The 16702-nt window shown below is 30.1% G+C and overlaps 1 protein-coding gene across 2 annotated transcripts; it reads left to right on the plus strand.

Moving 5' to 3' along the window:
* The first annotated feature begins 12310 nt into the window (after positions 1–12310).
* Positions 12311–16702, plus strand: LOC109813749 (Leucine-rich repeat (LRR) family protein). Of its 2 annotated transcripts, none has more exons than XM_029275055.2 (6): positions 12311–12736; positions 14110–14181; positions 14368–14511; positions 15479–15550; positions 15647–15718; positions 16049–16324. In XM_029275055.2, exons 1-6 carry the CDS (start codon positions 12513–12515, stop codon positions 16056–16058), a joined length of 594 nt encoding a protein of 197 aa, XP_029130888.2. In that variant the 5' UTR covers positions 12311–12512; the 3' UTR covers positions 16059–16324. The 2 variants fall into 2 exon arrangements, with proteins under 2 accessions (XP_029130888.2, XP_020233593.2); XM_020378004.3 differs by lacking the exon at positions 16049–16324 and adding an exon at positions 16401–16702 and having other exon boundaries at positions 12312–12736.

Consider the following 16702-nt stretch of genomic DNA (forward strand, 5'->3'; position numbering starts at 1 on the left):
TGTTGGGTGAAACTTTTGTATTCACTGGAAAGATGAGTCAGTCATATTATTCTCAACGAAGATTGTTGTTTGAGGACAAACAAATTTCTAAGTTGGGGGTAGTTTGATAAGTGTCTAATTAGCTTGATTTAACATTCATTTGAGACACTTATCTAATAGTTTTTGTGTTGTTATTAATGTTATTTTGATTTATATAGGCATGGAATCAAAGAGATACTCTTGATCAATGTTAGCACATAGAATAGGAAGCCTTTAATCTAATTTTGTGCTTATTTTGTAGGAGTTGAAACCTGGAGAAGAATGGCTCAGCCATTCTGAGGCGCTCAGCGGAATAAGAACAGAGAGTTTCCACAATGAAGGCGCTCAGCGGATCATATCCGCTCAGCGAATTGGTCCCTGGAAGAAAAGGAATGCTCTCTGCCTCCAATCCGCTCAGCCATTTCCAATCCGCTCAGCGGATTTCATCCAGAAATGTGAAGGTGCTCTTTGCCTCCTATCCGCTCAGCGAATAAAAGGCGCTCAGCGCCTAGGTTCCTTCATGGTGAAGAATTCAGGTTTCTTCATGGTGAAGAACTCTCAATCCGCTCAGCCGTTTCGAGGCGCTGAGCGGATTCATATCTCTCTTGCTTACTCTGTTTTCATATATAAGGAAAGAAAGAGAGAGAAAGGGGACTGACACGAGAGGAAGAAAAAAAAACAGAGTACTCTGGAGCTCGTGGGAACGCGAATCTTCAAAGGATCTTCTTCTTCTACCTCTCAACTTGTAACTTGGTGATTTCTTGTAATATGGAGAGCTAATCTCTAAGTTTGGGATTGATGTAGTCATCAAACTCCTATGTATTTCTCTTTGATTCATATATATATATGATCTATTACCCTTTGTTAGTGATTTGTATTCCATTCTTAATGCTTAGATAAACTGATCACTTATCTTTGATTTTGGATTTAGAATTTAGTTGGAAAACATTTTCTGGATCTAGACTTGAGTCAAATCACCTATTATTTTTAAGAGCCAGGGATGGTCTTGATCTTAATAGTTGTAACAAGTTCTGATTCGTAATGCGGAATATTGAACTAAATGAAGTGAGGAATCATTCATTGAGTTGAATATCCCAGAATTTCTTATGCCAAGGGATTGGGTTTGAATGAAAATAGAGAATGCAATAACAATGAGTAATGGAAATTTTAGAAAGAATCAATAGGAATACATAGGAGGGAGATTGATGAAATCAAATCCCAACTGTTTCTTATATCTGTTTTCTTTAAATCAAATTACTCTTTAGTTTCTTGAAGTTGGAAAATCATATATCTCAAATTTGAATATGTGTAACTATTCCAGTTTTAAATTTATAAGCATCAACTAATATAATAGAAATCTAAGTTATCTCACAAGTACAAATATAACAATTCATTTAAAACACTTTATTTCCTAAACTCTATTACATAGCTATACTTCACAACATTTTTCTTGAACTTCCTTGACTTTGTTTTTGTGTTCAATGTTGTTGTTGCACACTTGTTGTCCCCAAGTTGTTGTGATCATCAAAACTCTTTTAATCTTCAGCTCTCCTAAGCTCAACAACTGGGCCCTTGGCCCATGGTCTATCAGGGCTAAAACATAATAATATTTTGGGACTTGGAGTGAAGGAGTGCAGAAGACACATGCTGACAACCAATACATTAAAAAGGCAATGTGCTATGAAGGTGAAACAGGTGTACCAGGTTGCCCTATATGCGCAGTAATAAAGCCAAATAGGTCTTTTTGTCCCAAGAGATCGAAATATCCTTGATCGAAATTTCCTCTTCAAATGCGTCAGGGTGAAATCTTTCCCCAATAGGCATTAGTCCAGTTATAGCAGCAATATCGAGCAAGGTGGGACAAATGAAGCCACAAGGAAACTCGAAAGCCCGAGTTTCTCTATTCAAAAAAAAGAGAGCAGAAAGTAGCATCTGGGGGTCGAAAAGGTGAAGGTCGAATTTAGCTAGCTGGATGAACTCAAAGATACCAGTTTCTTTCCATTCTGAGTGCATGAAAGCTTCTACGCGGGTTAGCCAAGATGAATGCCTATCTTTAATAGGAGGGAATGCTCTAAAAATTTTAGTAGTATCCCCAAAAAGTGTTAAGTCTATCTCTAGGGAATAGATGAAAGGTAAGGTGGAGGAGTCTTCAGGCAAAAGAGTATTACCAAATTTTTTCTTATGCTGACTGGCGAAAGGACCAAGAAAAGCGTGAATAGAACCACTTTCTAAAGAGAAAGGGAGAAGTACTTGGGATTGAAATATCTTCAAACTGGCCTCCTCCATGCCTGGGATTGGAACGAAAGTGTCATCGCCCTCCTTAACCTTGCAGACTTGAGCGTTGGCCATTAGCAAAGGAGTGCCCTGAGTAGTGGTTGCAGTGGCCATAGTGGTTACAGGGACAGTCGCCATAGTAGGAGATGTGGTAGTAGCTAGAACTGGAGATGAAGCGGAGACAACAGTAGGAGAGGCGGTAGAGGCTATAGCAGCGGAAGTTGATGCAGCGGAAGTTGATGCAGCAGAAGAAGCCATTGAAGCACGAAAGCGAAGAACTTGGGAAGGAAGGTAAGAAAACAAGGTACACAGAGTCCACCAGAGAAAGAGATCAAGAAGCAAGGTAGAAAGGAAGCAGGGAAACTTAGGCGCGAAGAAAAGTAATGGTAAAAATGATTTGAGAGAAAGTAAAAAATAGAGCTTTAGCGTGTTGATGGGCCTAAGGTGAAACAGTTTGGATAAATTAATTCAAAATTTAAGTTGAAATTTGTAACAGCCGCTAAAACGGTCATTATGATGAAACAAATTTACGGAGTCACGTGAGCACGCGCCGTCAGTACCATCAATGTCGCATCAAACGGCCATATGCATTAAATGCAGAATAGGGTATAGGTCAATAGGTTTTCATCAAAAAGATTACCCATTGACATAGAGGAGATAGATTGGAGAGCATCAAAGAAAAATCTTGATAGGAATTCAATTCTCCTCCCATCCAGCATGCTCATCGAAACTGAATTCCTAGGGGGGCATTTGTTAGGGCTGCTCGAAATTATGGGAGTCGAAAAGTTGGATTGATAGTGCTACTCGAGAGAAATATAAACGTCAAATCAAACACATGTTGAGAACGTATGACAAGCCCTATTTGTTTGTGCTCGAGGTATGGTCGAATAAAAATAAGGACTACTCGAAAATAGATGAAGGTTTCCTGAGGCTAGCCCAAAACAATTAGGTAGATAGGTCAGAGCGGTTACTAAAAGATAAATCAAAGAGATAAAGACACGTGGGATAAGCAGTTATTGGAAGTTATAAGCACGTATCTGATATGGAGAGCAGTTACCCACCCACGACGCATGCACGCAAAAGAAAACTGTTCTCGAAAATTTCTATAAATAGGCAAAAGTTGGCCTTCTACGAGGTCGGAAAACTCATACTAAAACTATACTCTCAAGCACTCTCTGCCTACGCATATGACTTTCGTGCACGAAATTGTTTTTGGGTATGATTCCTTCTCGGCCATTTTTCCGTTTTCTTTTTAGGAGTAGTATTAGTGTAGTTCGTTCTTCTTATTTCTTTTGATTACGTAGTTCTAGCATTCTGGCATTGTAATTCCTGTTAATTATGCAAGTGAACCATGATCTGTATTGCAAATGTATATATCGTTCATGTTGTTTATTTAAGGATTTACTTTCGTGAATGTTGTTACTTGTTAATCATTGATGAATATTTAGAAAACAAGTAGCTTTTAAATCTTTCTGCTCCATCTCGTTGTACTTCAAATATCTCAACACAAAACATACCTAAATTGAAACGTGTGTCGTGCTAGTCCGAATAAAAAGAATCCATAAAACGAGTTTCACCGTAAACAAAAGCACACCAATTATACAAGATCGAATATATCTTGGCTATCCAAATGGATCAAATATCTCAATCATTATAAAAAAATGTAAAAACAAAAATATAGAAACAAAAGATAATTTTTTATATAAAAAAATCAATATATTCGATACTGAGAAAATATTTAGATATATAATCTTTTTATATAAACGGAAGTATTTAGATATAGAGAATATATATATATATATATATATATATATATATATATATATATTATTTTAGTTATATATTATATGATAATTTTTAACGATATTTATAAATGTAAATTATTCTAACAAATATTTTAACAATATTTTATTTTTTAAAAAATAAGCTAATGAAGGCATAAATCCTAAATCCTAAAAAATTAGATACTGCAATGTATTATGTTAATTTTATTTTTTAAAAATATAAAAAAAATCTTAATTTCACAATATAAAAATAAAAAGAAAAATTCTTAGTAAAAAAAAATAAAATAATTGTTGAGTCATAAAAGGAGGGATAAGAGTAACAAATTCAAGGGAATGAAAGAGTTCGCAATTTTTATGCTGAGAGGGTTCTTCTCCCAACTAAGATCCATTTTCATCTCATTCTACTCACATAAACCCTAACAAATTCATCTTTTATATATATATATATATATATATATATATATATATATATATATATATATATATAGATTATGATATCAATTTCATCTTTTACCTTTTTCTTTTCTTGACGTGTGTTATAAAAAAATTACCACTTAAAAGTTAAAATTTCAAGCATTTTTTTTGTTATATAAAGGAACAAATTCAACTACATAGAATAAAATAAAGCAAGTCAATTAAAGAGAACGAACAGAAAAATAGAGCAAGTCAATGACATATCATTTACATATCAGAGTTTCACAAAATAGGAGAATGGGATGAGAACCGTACTACAATATTATATATGAGCAATGAACAATAGTGTAATATTATTAGTAGAGAAAAAATGGAGAAGACAGGAGCATAGAAAAAAAAGATGAAAAACTCACTTGAAAATTATTGAAACACTTGAAAAATCACTTCAAACAATCCTTCAAAATTCGTTGGGTTTGGATGAGATTGTTTTATGAATCTGGTATTTATAGATAACACTAGAAAGTCCTTCAAAATCCCTCTCACACAACAATCCTTTAAAATCCTTATATTTTTGAATACCAATGGATTGTTTTTAAGTTGTAAAAAATCTCAAATGAATACCAGTGGATTTTAATGGACTATTTAAAAAATCTTGAAAATCCAGATTGAATACCACTAGATTGTTTTTAAGTGACATAAAATTCTGATTGAATACCAATGGACTTTTTTACTCAAAAAAAGTCTTTTAAAATCCTACGAAATCCTAAACCAATACACCCCCCTTAATTTCTCAAATTTTAATTAAGTAATTTTAGTCTTTCAAATATTGTAATTATACAATTTTAGTCTTTGAGTATTCAACTATACAATTTTTGACATATTTAAATTATATATTATAATTCTCATTTATGTATTAAATGATATATATATATATATATATATTATTAAAATTATTAATATATGTAATTTAAATAGATAAAAATTTAAGCATAGAAAAATAGGTAAAAGTTTGTATAATTACCATACTTGAGAGAAAGTCGCGTAACTATGATACCCAAAAGACTAAAATTGTTCAATTAAAAATCGAGGGACCAAAATTTCACAACTTTGATACTTGAAGGACTAAAATTATTCAATTAAAATTTAACAAACTAAAATCACACAATTGTTATACTCCAGGGACTAAAAATGCATTTAAATATTTCTTTTTACAGTTAAGGTATGTTTTATTATCTTTTTTAAAACTCAAATGAAAAAAAATAGATAATATAATTAATAACAATAAATTTGTCATGATTTTATAATTTTTTTTAAATAATCATTAAACTATTTTTCTCTCCAGATTAATATTCATATTTCTCTTAATGTATTAGAGTGCATGTCCTATATTAATTCTCTCTTCTAAATAATGTTGTTGTTTCTTCTGATCAATTAGAATGAGTGTCTTCTTAAAATGTCTATAATTATTATATTTCAACAATTTAAGAGAACATATCTTAATTACGAGTATTTTAGTCTAAAAAAGTTAATACATACATGAAATAATATAAATTAAGTCTTATATATATAAAAAAAAAATTATTTTAAGTTGGATTTTATAAATAAAAACAAATGTAATACTAGATAAGTATATATATATATATATATATATATATATATATATATATATATATTTATTTTACCATTAATTTTATTTGGTGGTGAAATATAATACAATAACTTTCAGAAAAATATTATGGATATAAATAGAAGGAAAAAAAACCCTCCTTGTTTTTTTTTTTAATTGTGACTTTGTTAGTAGAAAATTATTTCTATATATTTATTATACTCTTACGTCTCACCTAACTTTCAATTAATTTTGACATTAATAATAAATATATATTTATTGCAAAGAAAAATGAAAGAATGACATAATATAAAATATCAAAATCATTTTATAAAAAATGGCAAAATTTATTACTTCCTTAGTTTGCATATTATTAAATGACTATTAAAAAGAAACAAAAATGATAATTATTATTACATTAAAAATAAAATCACATTGATTTTGAACTATTTTTTCTTGTGAAAATAATTTATAATCTTCTTAAACTTTATCTCTCATAGATACATATTCTTAATTTTAATTTTATCATAATTATTTCTTAAAATTAATTTCATTTTAATTGATCATTAAGTAGTATAGATCTTAAAAATAAAAACCTCCACTTCAATTCTCTTTCAAATATTCTTTAAAATCTATCCTTTTATAAATAGTATTATATATCCAATTTTGATTAAAGTAACAGCAAGAAAAAAAATATAGTCTCAAATATTTATTTCTTTTAAACCATAGTAATTATTTTATAAATTATTATGGTAAAAAAATATAAATAAAAAATAAAATAATTTTTAATTGTTTTATTTTTTCTAAATTCATACTTCATTATATTTTAATACATGAATAGTTGAATTGTCAAAAAAAAAAAAAAGATCAATGAATAATTTATTTGTAATTTGATATAAATAGTTATTTTTTAAAATGATAAATTTAAAATACAATTAAAATTTAAGGCATCTATTTGCAACAATGTTAAAATCTAAGAATTAATCGCAACAAAAGTAAAATTTATGTGTTTATTTATAAATAAAATAAAGTTTAAGGATTAATTAAGATAAATTTAAAATAAAAAAATTTGTTTGATGATGTAAAAAAAATGTTTCTATTTGCAAAACATATAAAATTCAGGGGGGTTAAATACTTGGGAAACATCGATGTTCTTCGGTAGATTTTTATGAGAAAAAATATAATTTTTTTAAAAGCAAAATTGGAGTTTGTTAGACAAATAGGAGATTTATAAATTAGGATGTTTACCATCATGAATCTTGTTGAGCCATGACAGTGCTTTTTTTGAAGTCAAACAATAATCTTGTTGTGTCGTCACTTAACATTTTATTTGGTAACAAAGATAAAAATGGAAGGAAGTAAATGGAATAAGTGAGAAATTGAGAAAAAGTAAAGATTGTTTGGTACGAGATAAGTACGAAAAAACTGTAGGAAGATTAATTTTTTTATTAATTTATATTTGATTAAATAAAAAAACAAAAATAATGTCATAAATTATTTACAAATAATTCTTTTTATATTTAGATTATGTTTTTTTAGTTTTTTTTAGTAAATAAGTTTGTATGATGAAATTACTGAAGTTAACTTAGTGGTTGAGTTGAGAAAAATTGAGATATAATTAAAAGCATGAAGATTTATGTTAACTTTTTGTTATCCTTGTAATATTTTCTACAACGTGTGTTCTAAGGGACCAAGTCAAAGACAACCCTTGAAAGACCTCACTTACTTGTTTTAAGCGATTTCATTGGCCACTTAAAGTGAACAAGCCCAAACATGTGCATGAATTTGAGAAAATCCAACAATTAAATAACAACTTCGAATCCTCTCAATCCATACAATAATACATACATGCAAACTCAAGATCCTCCATATATTACCATTAGGGGTGTTCATGGATCGGTTTTTTGAAAAAACCGATCCAAACCGAACCGAACCGTTTTATAAAAGTGGATCGGTTAACTGATCCATTTTTTATAAAGTGGATCGGTTTGGTTTTTCTAAAATATGGATCGGTTTTTTTGAAATTGGATCGGTTCGGTGCGGTGCAGTTATCCACTTTTTTACTCACTATGGATCGGTTTTTTTAGAAAACCTAACCGAACCGAACCGATTCACTTTGTAAAAATGGATCGGATAACTGAACCGGTTTTATAAAGTGGTTCGGTTCGGATTTTTTTTCAAAATGGATCGGATTTTTCAATATGGATCGGTTCGGTTATGGATCGGTTCGGATCAATTTGGATTTTTTGCACACCCCTAATTACCATATGCAACCCATGAATTGAATAAAATCAAACATGCAACAACACACTAATCAAATCATTAAAAACTCTCCTTTTTCTTGAAGAACACAATAACACCAAATTTTATCACCAATCTCAACTTCAATGCTTAACGAAACATGAATCAACACGACAAAAACCTCATATACCACTTAGAAAAATCAAACAACTAGTTACCTTTACCTCGTATTTAAACAGAATGAGGAAGAATGAAGAAAAAGAATCAACTTTAAGCTAACTTTGAAAGCTTCACACCAACTTAGATTATCAATTCCTCAATTTGAACTCAACTTCTACTACGCCAACTAGTAATTGGGGGTAGAAAATGAATCTCTCGGTGAAATCAGATTAACAATCGGACTCCATTGGTCCCGAAGCACATCTTTCTCAAGAGTCGTGAACTTATTAAAATTATTTATTAGAATATGTCATATATATATATATATGTATATATATATAAATCCTCCTCACATCAACTTCATGCACTTAAACTATATCCTCTATCCTCTGTAACTTAAGTTTAGGATTATCATAACTTTCATGTCCACCCATACAAATTGCAAATAATAAAATAATATAAAATAAAATACTTAATTACATTCATCATTGTAAATATAATTAAGAAAACATGATGTTACATTTTTCCTTTTTAGAAAAACTAGTCACAATTTTTCTAGCAAGTCATTAATTTTTTCAAATACATATATAAAATAAAAATGCCATTTAAATGTCATTATTTTTAATTATTGTTAGGACATAATATTTTCTATCATGTTTTCATTATTGGTGCATTAAGAAAGTTGACTTGTTCAACTCGACTTAAAACCATTTGTCTCATGAGTTAAGTGAGTTAGGTTCAAATTGAGCTAATATTAGTGCAAAAAAAAATAATTTAATCCAACCTATTTTGAACTCGTGATAAGTTGAATTGACTTACTAGATTATACTCAGTTTAACACCTCAACCTAAAATATTAACAAATAACATTAAATGAGTACTAATTATCGCAATTTGTAACTATTATGTATAAAATAGTCAATGACATATCTTTATAATCACATAAACGAACATATGAGAACCAAAAAATAAAAAAAAAATAAAAAATAAATTAAGTGGGTCAACTCAACTTACCATGAATTAACTTGTGTTAAAGTAGACTAATTTTTTGTTATTTAAGTAATTTAAAATTTTATAATCCAACCCAACTCAAATCCATAATAAATCAAATTAGCTCACAAATTTTAACTCTTTCTCATGACTCTACCCTAATACTTAAAAAAAAAAGGATATAATTGTCAAAAACATGTCACTCCTTCAATTCTCCTTATTTTTCAGGGTAACAAAAATCATGTGGATCCCAATTATTTTATCCACTTTATTTTTCTTTTTTCTCATGCACCAAAAACACATGTAATCTCCTCAAATATTCATAATTTTGCACGGTTCCACTTCCTCCTTCTCCTTTAAACCCTTTTGTTACACCAAACGTGGTGTTACTTTGTCATTTAGAACCATTTTTGATGGTCAACCAAATTAAAAGGATTAAACTATTATCTTTTGTTTGTTTCGGCCTACCCTTATCTCCAAGTTTTGCTCTTCATCTTTTATAGTAATCTAAACCTCTATCCTCCTAATTCCTAACTCTTATAATTTGTCTATTGTTAATTTCATGGTATTAACTGAAATATTTATCAATTTTTTAATAAAAAATAGTGTTATAATATAACTATTTAATTGAAATTTAACTTATCTAAAGTAAAGGAGTACACTTCAAAAGATAAAGTATACTTATAATTATTAATTAAAAAAATCAACTATCAATAATCATGATAAAATTAAATACACATATTAAAGTATAACACTAATTATAATATTTATTGTTAAATTTTCAATCAATAATTATTATTATATTTCTAATGTGAAATTTCTTCACTTTAAGAGTCCAAGTCCATTTAATTGATTTGTTGAAATTGTTTAACAAAGATATTTGATAAAGAAATTATTTAACAAATGCAAATGTGCAACATAATAAATTTAAATATATTTATTAGTTTGTTTTTAAAAGCATTTATCAAATGTGAAAATCCCATATTCACAAGTCAACAATATAATAATATTTATAAAAAAAAATTAGCTTTAACACTACCTAGTTTGATATGGTGACATATATATATATATATATATATATATATATATATATATATATATATATATATATATATATATATATAAAGATTCATTTATTATTAGTTGACTTATTTTATTTAATAATTTATATTTTATATTAAATTTTAACAATTCAATAATTAAATATAAAAATATGTTGTTTTGTTAATTTAAATTGGTAGATAATTATAAAAATATTTTATAAATTAATTTGAATTTATTTAATAAAATCTTATATGATTTTTAAAATTTACAAACTTATTCTATATATTAAGAATTTTCAATTTAATAGTTAAATTATTAAAATTTGATGTAAAATATAAATTATTGTGTAAAGTAAGCAAATATACAATTAAGTAATATTGGTTCCTAAGTACACCTTTTTCCCAATAATGCTTAATTACTTAAAATAAATTATATTTCTAACATACTGTAATAAATACTTCGTACAACATATTTTTATTTATTTAAAGTCTATTTAAATGCAACCTATAAATAATTCTGAGAGTTTCTTTAATAATAATAATTTTATTAAATAAAAAACTCTTAAAAATACCTATAAACTCTTGGCCAACACTGACATAGAAAATTAGTATTGAAATAACACATACAATGAGGTGTGTTGTAATAAAAATGGGGTTATTAGTAAATGGATCCGTTGAGAAAGTGACGATGCAGCACCACAGGCATAAATTATTAAGCCTATTTGGACCCTCCCAACCACTTTAGGTGGTGTCAGTAATGGTAGTTGCACAGACTTAGCATCATCACACAGAATACGCCACTTACCAAATATACTGCCCTTTGCACTATCACACACAACACGCCACTTCTCCTTACCAAATATGCTGCAATTTTTTATCTTAAGGAATCAATAACTTACTGTTTCAAACCAAATATGTTTAGTTTTTTTCAAGCTAATTCTTAATTAAAATCATAAAAACAAAATAAGTCTAAAACTTGAGTTATATATATATATATATATAATTATTTTTCTTATTAGAAGGATTAATTCCCCTGCACAATAGATGTTTCCACTTTAAGTAAGTTATCTCTTTCGAGTGATATATTTAATTTTGAATTAAAAGTTTACATGTTAAAGGGATAACATTTATATTTATTATATACCATAATAAATTTAAAAAGAAATAACTTATTGAGCTGGCGTAGTAATTACGTGATTTGGACTTACACACTATGAGATGAATTATCTCTCAACTTCATTATAATTTATATGAACACGTAAATATATATAAATGGGTAATTAAATTTTAAAAAATATCAATATAGTTCTAAGAACGATTGTTGTCATTAGTTTATTCTATAAATCTAATTATGCGTAAAAAGTAATTTATAAATTTATAAAACTCATAGGCTTAAGTCATCTAAGTTGAGTTCTGTAAGATTCTGTTACGTGAAAATTTATGTTTAATTCTCTTTTTAGAAATACAAATACAAATATTTGATAATATTATCATTTATTTAATATATTTGAAGAAAAGAAATAAGCACAAATTCTTATGAATTCATTAGAGAAACGATTATTCTTCCCCTCTCTTTAGTGCGTGACATTCGCTAATGAATAAGTAGAGAATATATCAAAAGTCAAGAGAGAAACAGGAGAAAAAGGAAACATAATGTGGACACGCTGAATTTTAATTAAGAAAGTATTTTCTTAATTTTATTTTATTTATCATTTCACATTATTATTACATAAAATAAAATTTAAAAACTAAATAATATAAAAATGAAGCGCCATGTTTTAGTGCTGTGTGTTATTCCCAAAGCCGATACTTCCTTTTCAAGTCTTTTCTCTCTCTCATAAGAATCTTCCCTCTGCCTTCGTCTCTCTCTCTCTAGAAGTTCATCTTCTGGTTCGTTCTTCTCTGCGCGATTGGCGCGTCGACGAATAAGAGCGAACCCTAGGCAGCACAGCGAGGAGGTGTTCGGTGGAAGCTCAGATCAGCCATGGAAGCCGCAAGCCGCACTCCTCTGCGGTTCCTCTTCTCCGTTTCCGTAACCCTAACCCTCTTCAACCTCGCCGTCGCAAATTCCGAAGGCGACGCGCTCTACACGCTCAAACGGAGCCTCTCCGACCCCGACAACGTCCTCCAGAGCTGGGATCCTACGCTCGTCAGTCCCTGTACTTGGTTCCACGTCACCTGCAACCAGGACAACCGAGTCACTCGAGTGTATCATCTCTCTCTCTCTCTCTCTCTCTTTGTTTTAATTGTTTCTGTTTCCGTGTGGACGAGCTTTCATGATTGTTCGCCGCTGTTGCTTTAATTGATACTTACTGCTATCGGATATGCTTGCGCGCTGCTGATTTTTTGAGGAATTTTTTTGTTATTTAGTGACTTTTGCTTATTGCTTTATGAAGTTGAGGGATCCTCTGCGAGGTTGCGTGATTCTCTCACTGTTCGTGGTTTGATTCGCTTGTTTTTAATGAAACAAACAACGCTGCGTGCGTTTTCGTCGATTTTACTTGATAATTTTGGAAGTTAACTTTCCAATATTGTGAATGATATCGTTGGGATTTATCTTAGTTTAATTTAATTAGTTTGTATTAGATTAGATTAGATTAGATTCATCTCTTTTCCGTGTGATTTTCTGGACGCGGAATTGTCGTTGCCTATCATGGATACGTACTATACGTGTATCAGTATTAGATAATCAGATACGATACCGCGATGCAATTGTTTTTAGAATATACAAGATACTATACGTGTAAGATACATGTCGTCTATAAGAGTTCATAAAACATAGTGAATATGTAACTGCAATTCTACGACTCCAAATTATGAACATACTTCTTGGACATTTCTTAAAAGAATGAACCATCAATTTAGTGCTTAAAGTATTACTCTCTTTTTCAAATAATTTTTAAACTAATGAAATTACATAAGTAGTACATGAAGTATTTAATATTCATCAATATAGTCCGTGTTGATATATTTTACTAACATTAAGAACCTAGTTTGATTTTTTTTCTTCCTATATTTGAGGGACTATGTAGCATGATCTGTAATACTTTAGGGACTACATATAATTTAAGTAGTTCAAGGACTATTTAGGAGAGAGGATGATACTTCAGAGATCAAATTGATGGTGTATTCTGTCTTGAAACAAAATAAAAAATTATCAATCTTTGTTATCATAAATGACTTCATAATCATATTGTCTATAGGACTAGTATCAATCTTATTCTTTTAACGAAATCACCCATAAAGAGGACAGTTTTCATTTTTTTGTTCATCAAGGAAGAGTGAATTTTTGTTTCTATATTATACATGATTCTATGTCTCATATATAGGTGCATAGGATTTTTATTTATTTTAAAGGCTTGGATACATGGCAAATGCATATTGGTGAAGTATCCATGGGTATCAATATTGAACATGTGTCAAATATGGATATGTGAAGCAAAATAAATTATCAGTTCTTCATAGGTTGTTGCTGTTAGTTTAATTGGTAACAGTGTAATGGTAACTAAAATGCATTGGATTGACTGAAGCTGTTAATATTCTCTCCATGTTTATGTTGATAATTATGGTACTTTCTACAGGGATCTTGGTAACTCTAATCTGTCTGGACATTTGGTACCTGAACTTGGGAAGCTGGAGCATCTACAGTATCTGTATGTTCTTTAATCTTTGTTTAGTGTTTTTGCTCATATTGTGATCTAGTCTGTTAGATGTGCTAATGTGGTTGTTAAAATGATTGATCTATTGGCATTTGGCATGGCTCTTTTATTGTTGCAGTTTGTGAACTATAGTATTTCATATTTGTTAGTGTTTAATGTGGTTTGTTATATTGGATGTAGTGAGTTGTACAAAAACAACATTCAAGGAACTATTCCTCAAGAACTTGGAAACCTGAAGAGTCTAGTTAGCTTGGACTTGTACAACAATAACATATCAGGCACCATCCCACCTTCGTTGGGGAAATTGAAGAATCTTGTCTTTTTGTAAGTCTATTTAATATTGTATTGAGCGTGACTGGAATATGCTGTGGCCTTTGCTTCTAGTTTCCTTTCATTTGAATTGCTTACAAGACTTTGAATGATGCAGGAGAAATACAAGAACCGTTGGATAGCAACTTATGGACTTTGGTGTTTTCAGCTATACATTTTATATATAAAGTTTGGGCACAGACAATTGTGGGTTTTGTGTTTGGTGTTAAGATGTTGAGCTGTAGGGTATATATTTGATGTTAAGACAGCTGGATTATGACAGTAAATCTGAAATTAATTGCTTCCATAATTCACATTCTCACCCAATTGTATCCCCTTCATAGGAGGAGTTTTAACAAAGTTTTTAGTTCAAAGGAAGGGAGAAGAGGGAAATATTAACTACCATATCTTGAGAGTAGACAAATAAAGTCATTAAGTAAATAAGGATAATTTAGTCCAATTAGTGTTAAAAATCTCTCCCCTCCAAATTCCCCCAATTTTTTTTTGGGTTTGGGGCGGGGGGAGGTGAGTCAAAATTGAGTGTAGTGTCACTGTACTATTCTAGTACAACTCATTCTGTTTAAATTGAGTTGACTACAGTCCCAACATTCAGTAATATTATTCATTCTGTTTAATGGATCATGGCTAAGCCCAATCCAAAATCCTTGACAAGTCACTTGTCAGTGAATATCTATTGAAAACTATATACTATTTTTTAGGTGGTAAAATGCTTTAATCCAACTTTTAGCTTTCCAAGAGTCTGAAAATTCTTCAACCAGCACTTGGAAGCTTGTTCAAAATTTCAAATAAATAGCAATCTAAGTTAGTAGTCCCATTTTGAAGTGTTGGAAGCTGTTAGTATTTCTATATGATGCGGTGTAACTTACTAGATTCCTAATTGTTAAGATTTGTATTTAATTATTACTTTGTGGAATAAATTATTCAGGACTTGCATGTGTTCTCATTTGTGTTTTCATTGCAGACGACTTAATGACAACAGACTAACTGGTCCAATCCCCAAGGAACTTGCCGCTGTTTCAAGCCTTAAAGTAGTGTAAGTCATAGTGTTGTCTTTATATGTTGTTAAAATTATGATGGTATTATGAAGACACGTACTTTCAAAGAGCCTAAGCATTCACTTTATATTCAGGGATGTCTCCAACAATAACTTATGTGGCACAATTCCTACGTCTGGGCCATTTGAGCATATTCCATTGAATAAGTAGGTCCCATTATATCTTCATTTCTTCTTAACTCTAAGCATGCAACTTTCTTATTCTACATGTTGTGCTATTTGTATTGGTTTTTTTCTGAGTCTTTTTTTTTTCTTCTCTGCCGCACCTTTTAATAGTGTTTTTTTTTTTTGTTGTTGTTGGGGGGAAGGAAGGGGTAGCAGTGAGAAATCTAGTAAATTTGTTTACCATTGGCTGCTATATGTATCACTATGTTGCATGTTTTTTGCTTATTGGGTAAGATGTTGTGGGTGTCTTGTTCACATTCAATTTATGCAGTTCCTGTTAAATTCTGATGATAATATTTGCTTCTTGTTTAGTGTGAGATGATGATGACACAGTACCTATGTGATTGACAATTTCCGATCGTTGGTTTCATGGGATAGTAGGAAGCTAGGAATGACAAATTTTGATTTAATTAAATCCCTGATGCAGCCACCTGCTATATGGGACTTGGGAGGCAATCCTGTTACGATGTATAGGTCATGACAGGGAATCTGATCGGATTTTATTGTCTTGTACAGTTAATTATAGTTGGTCTTCCTGCGTTTGATTCTGAATTCAATAAAAATTGGCCTTCTACATTCTAGCTATAACATATTTTCTGCTATATGGGTATTCTCTTTTCCTGTTATTTGTTGAATAAGCACTTTTTTTCTTTGTATGCTGTAGCTTTGAGAATAACCCCCGTTTGGAAGGTCCAGAGTTGTTGGGACTTGTAAGTTATGACACAAACTGCTCGTGAATACGTGATGCGGTAGGATCTCAATCTGCGTTGAACTATGTGTATTCTAAAATTGAAGTGTATTACCTCATAGTGTAATGGGCAGTGGTAAATGTAATATCTGGTATATGTAAATTTACATACTTGAGAGCATTGGCATTTGTAACAGTATTATGATCTGACAGTGATGTTGAGACTTGAATATCTATTGATGTAATACTAGAAAAAAAAAACTTGGTCACTGATAAAA

This window comes from Cajanus cajan, chromosome 9 (assembly GCF_000230855.2).
Source record: "Cajanus cajan strain Asha chromosome 9, NIPB_CcT2T_4, whole genome shotgun sequence".
Classification (NCBI taxonomy): Eukaryota; Viridiplantae; Streptophyta; class Magnoliopsida; order Fabales; family Fabaceae; genus Cajanus; species Cajanus cajan.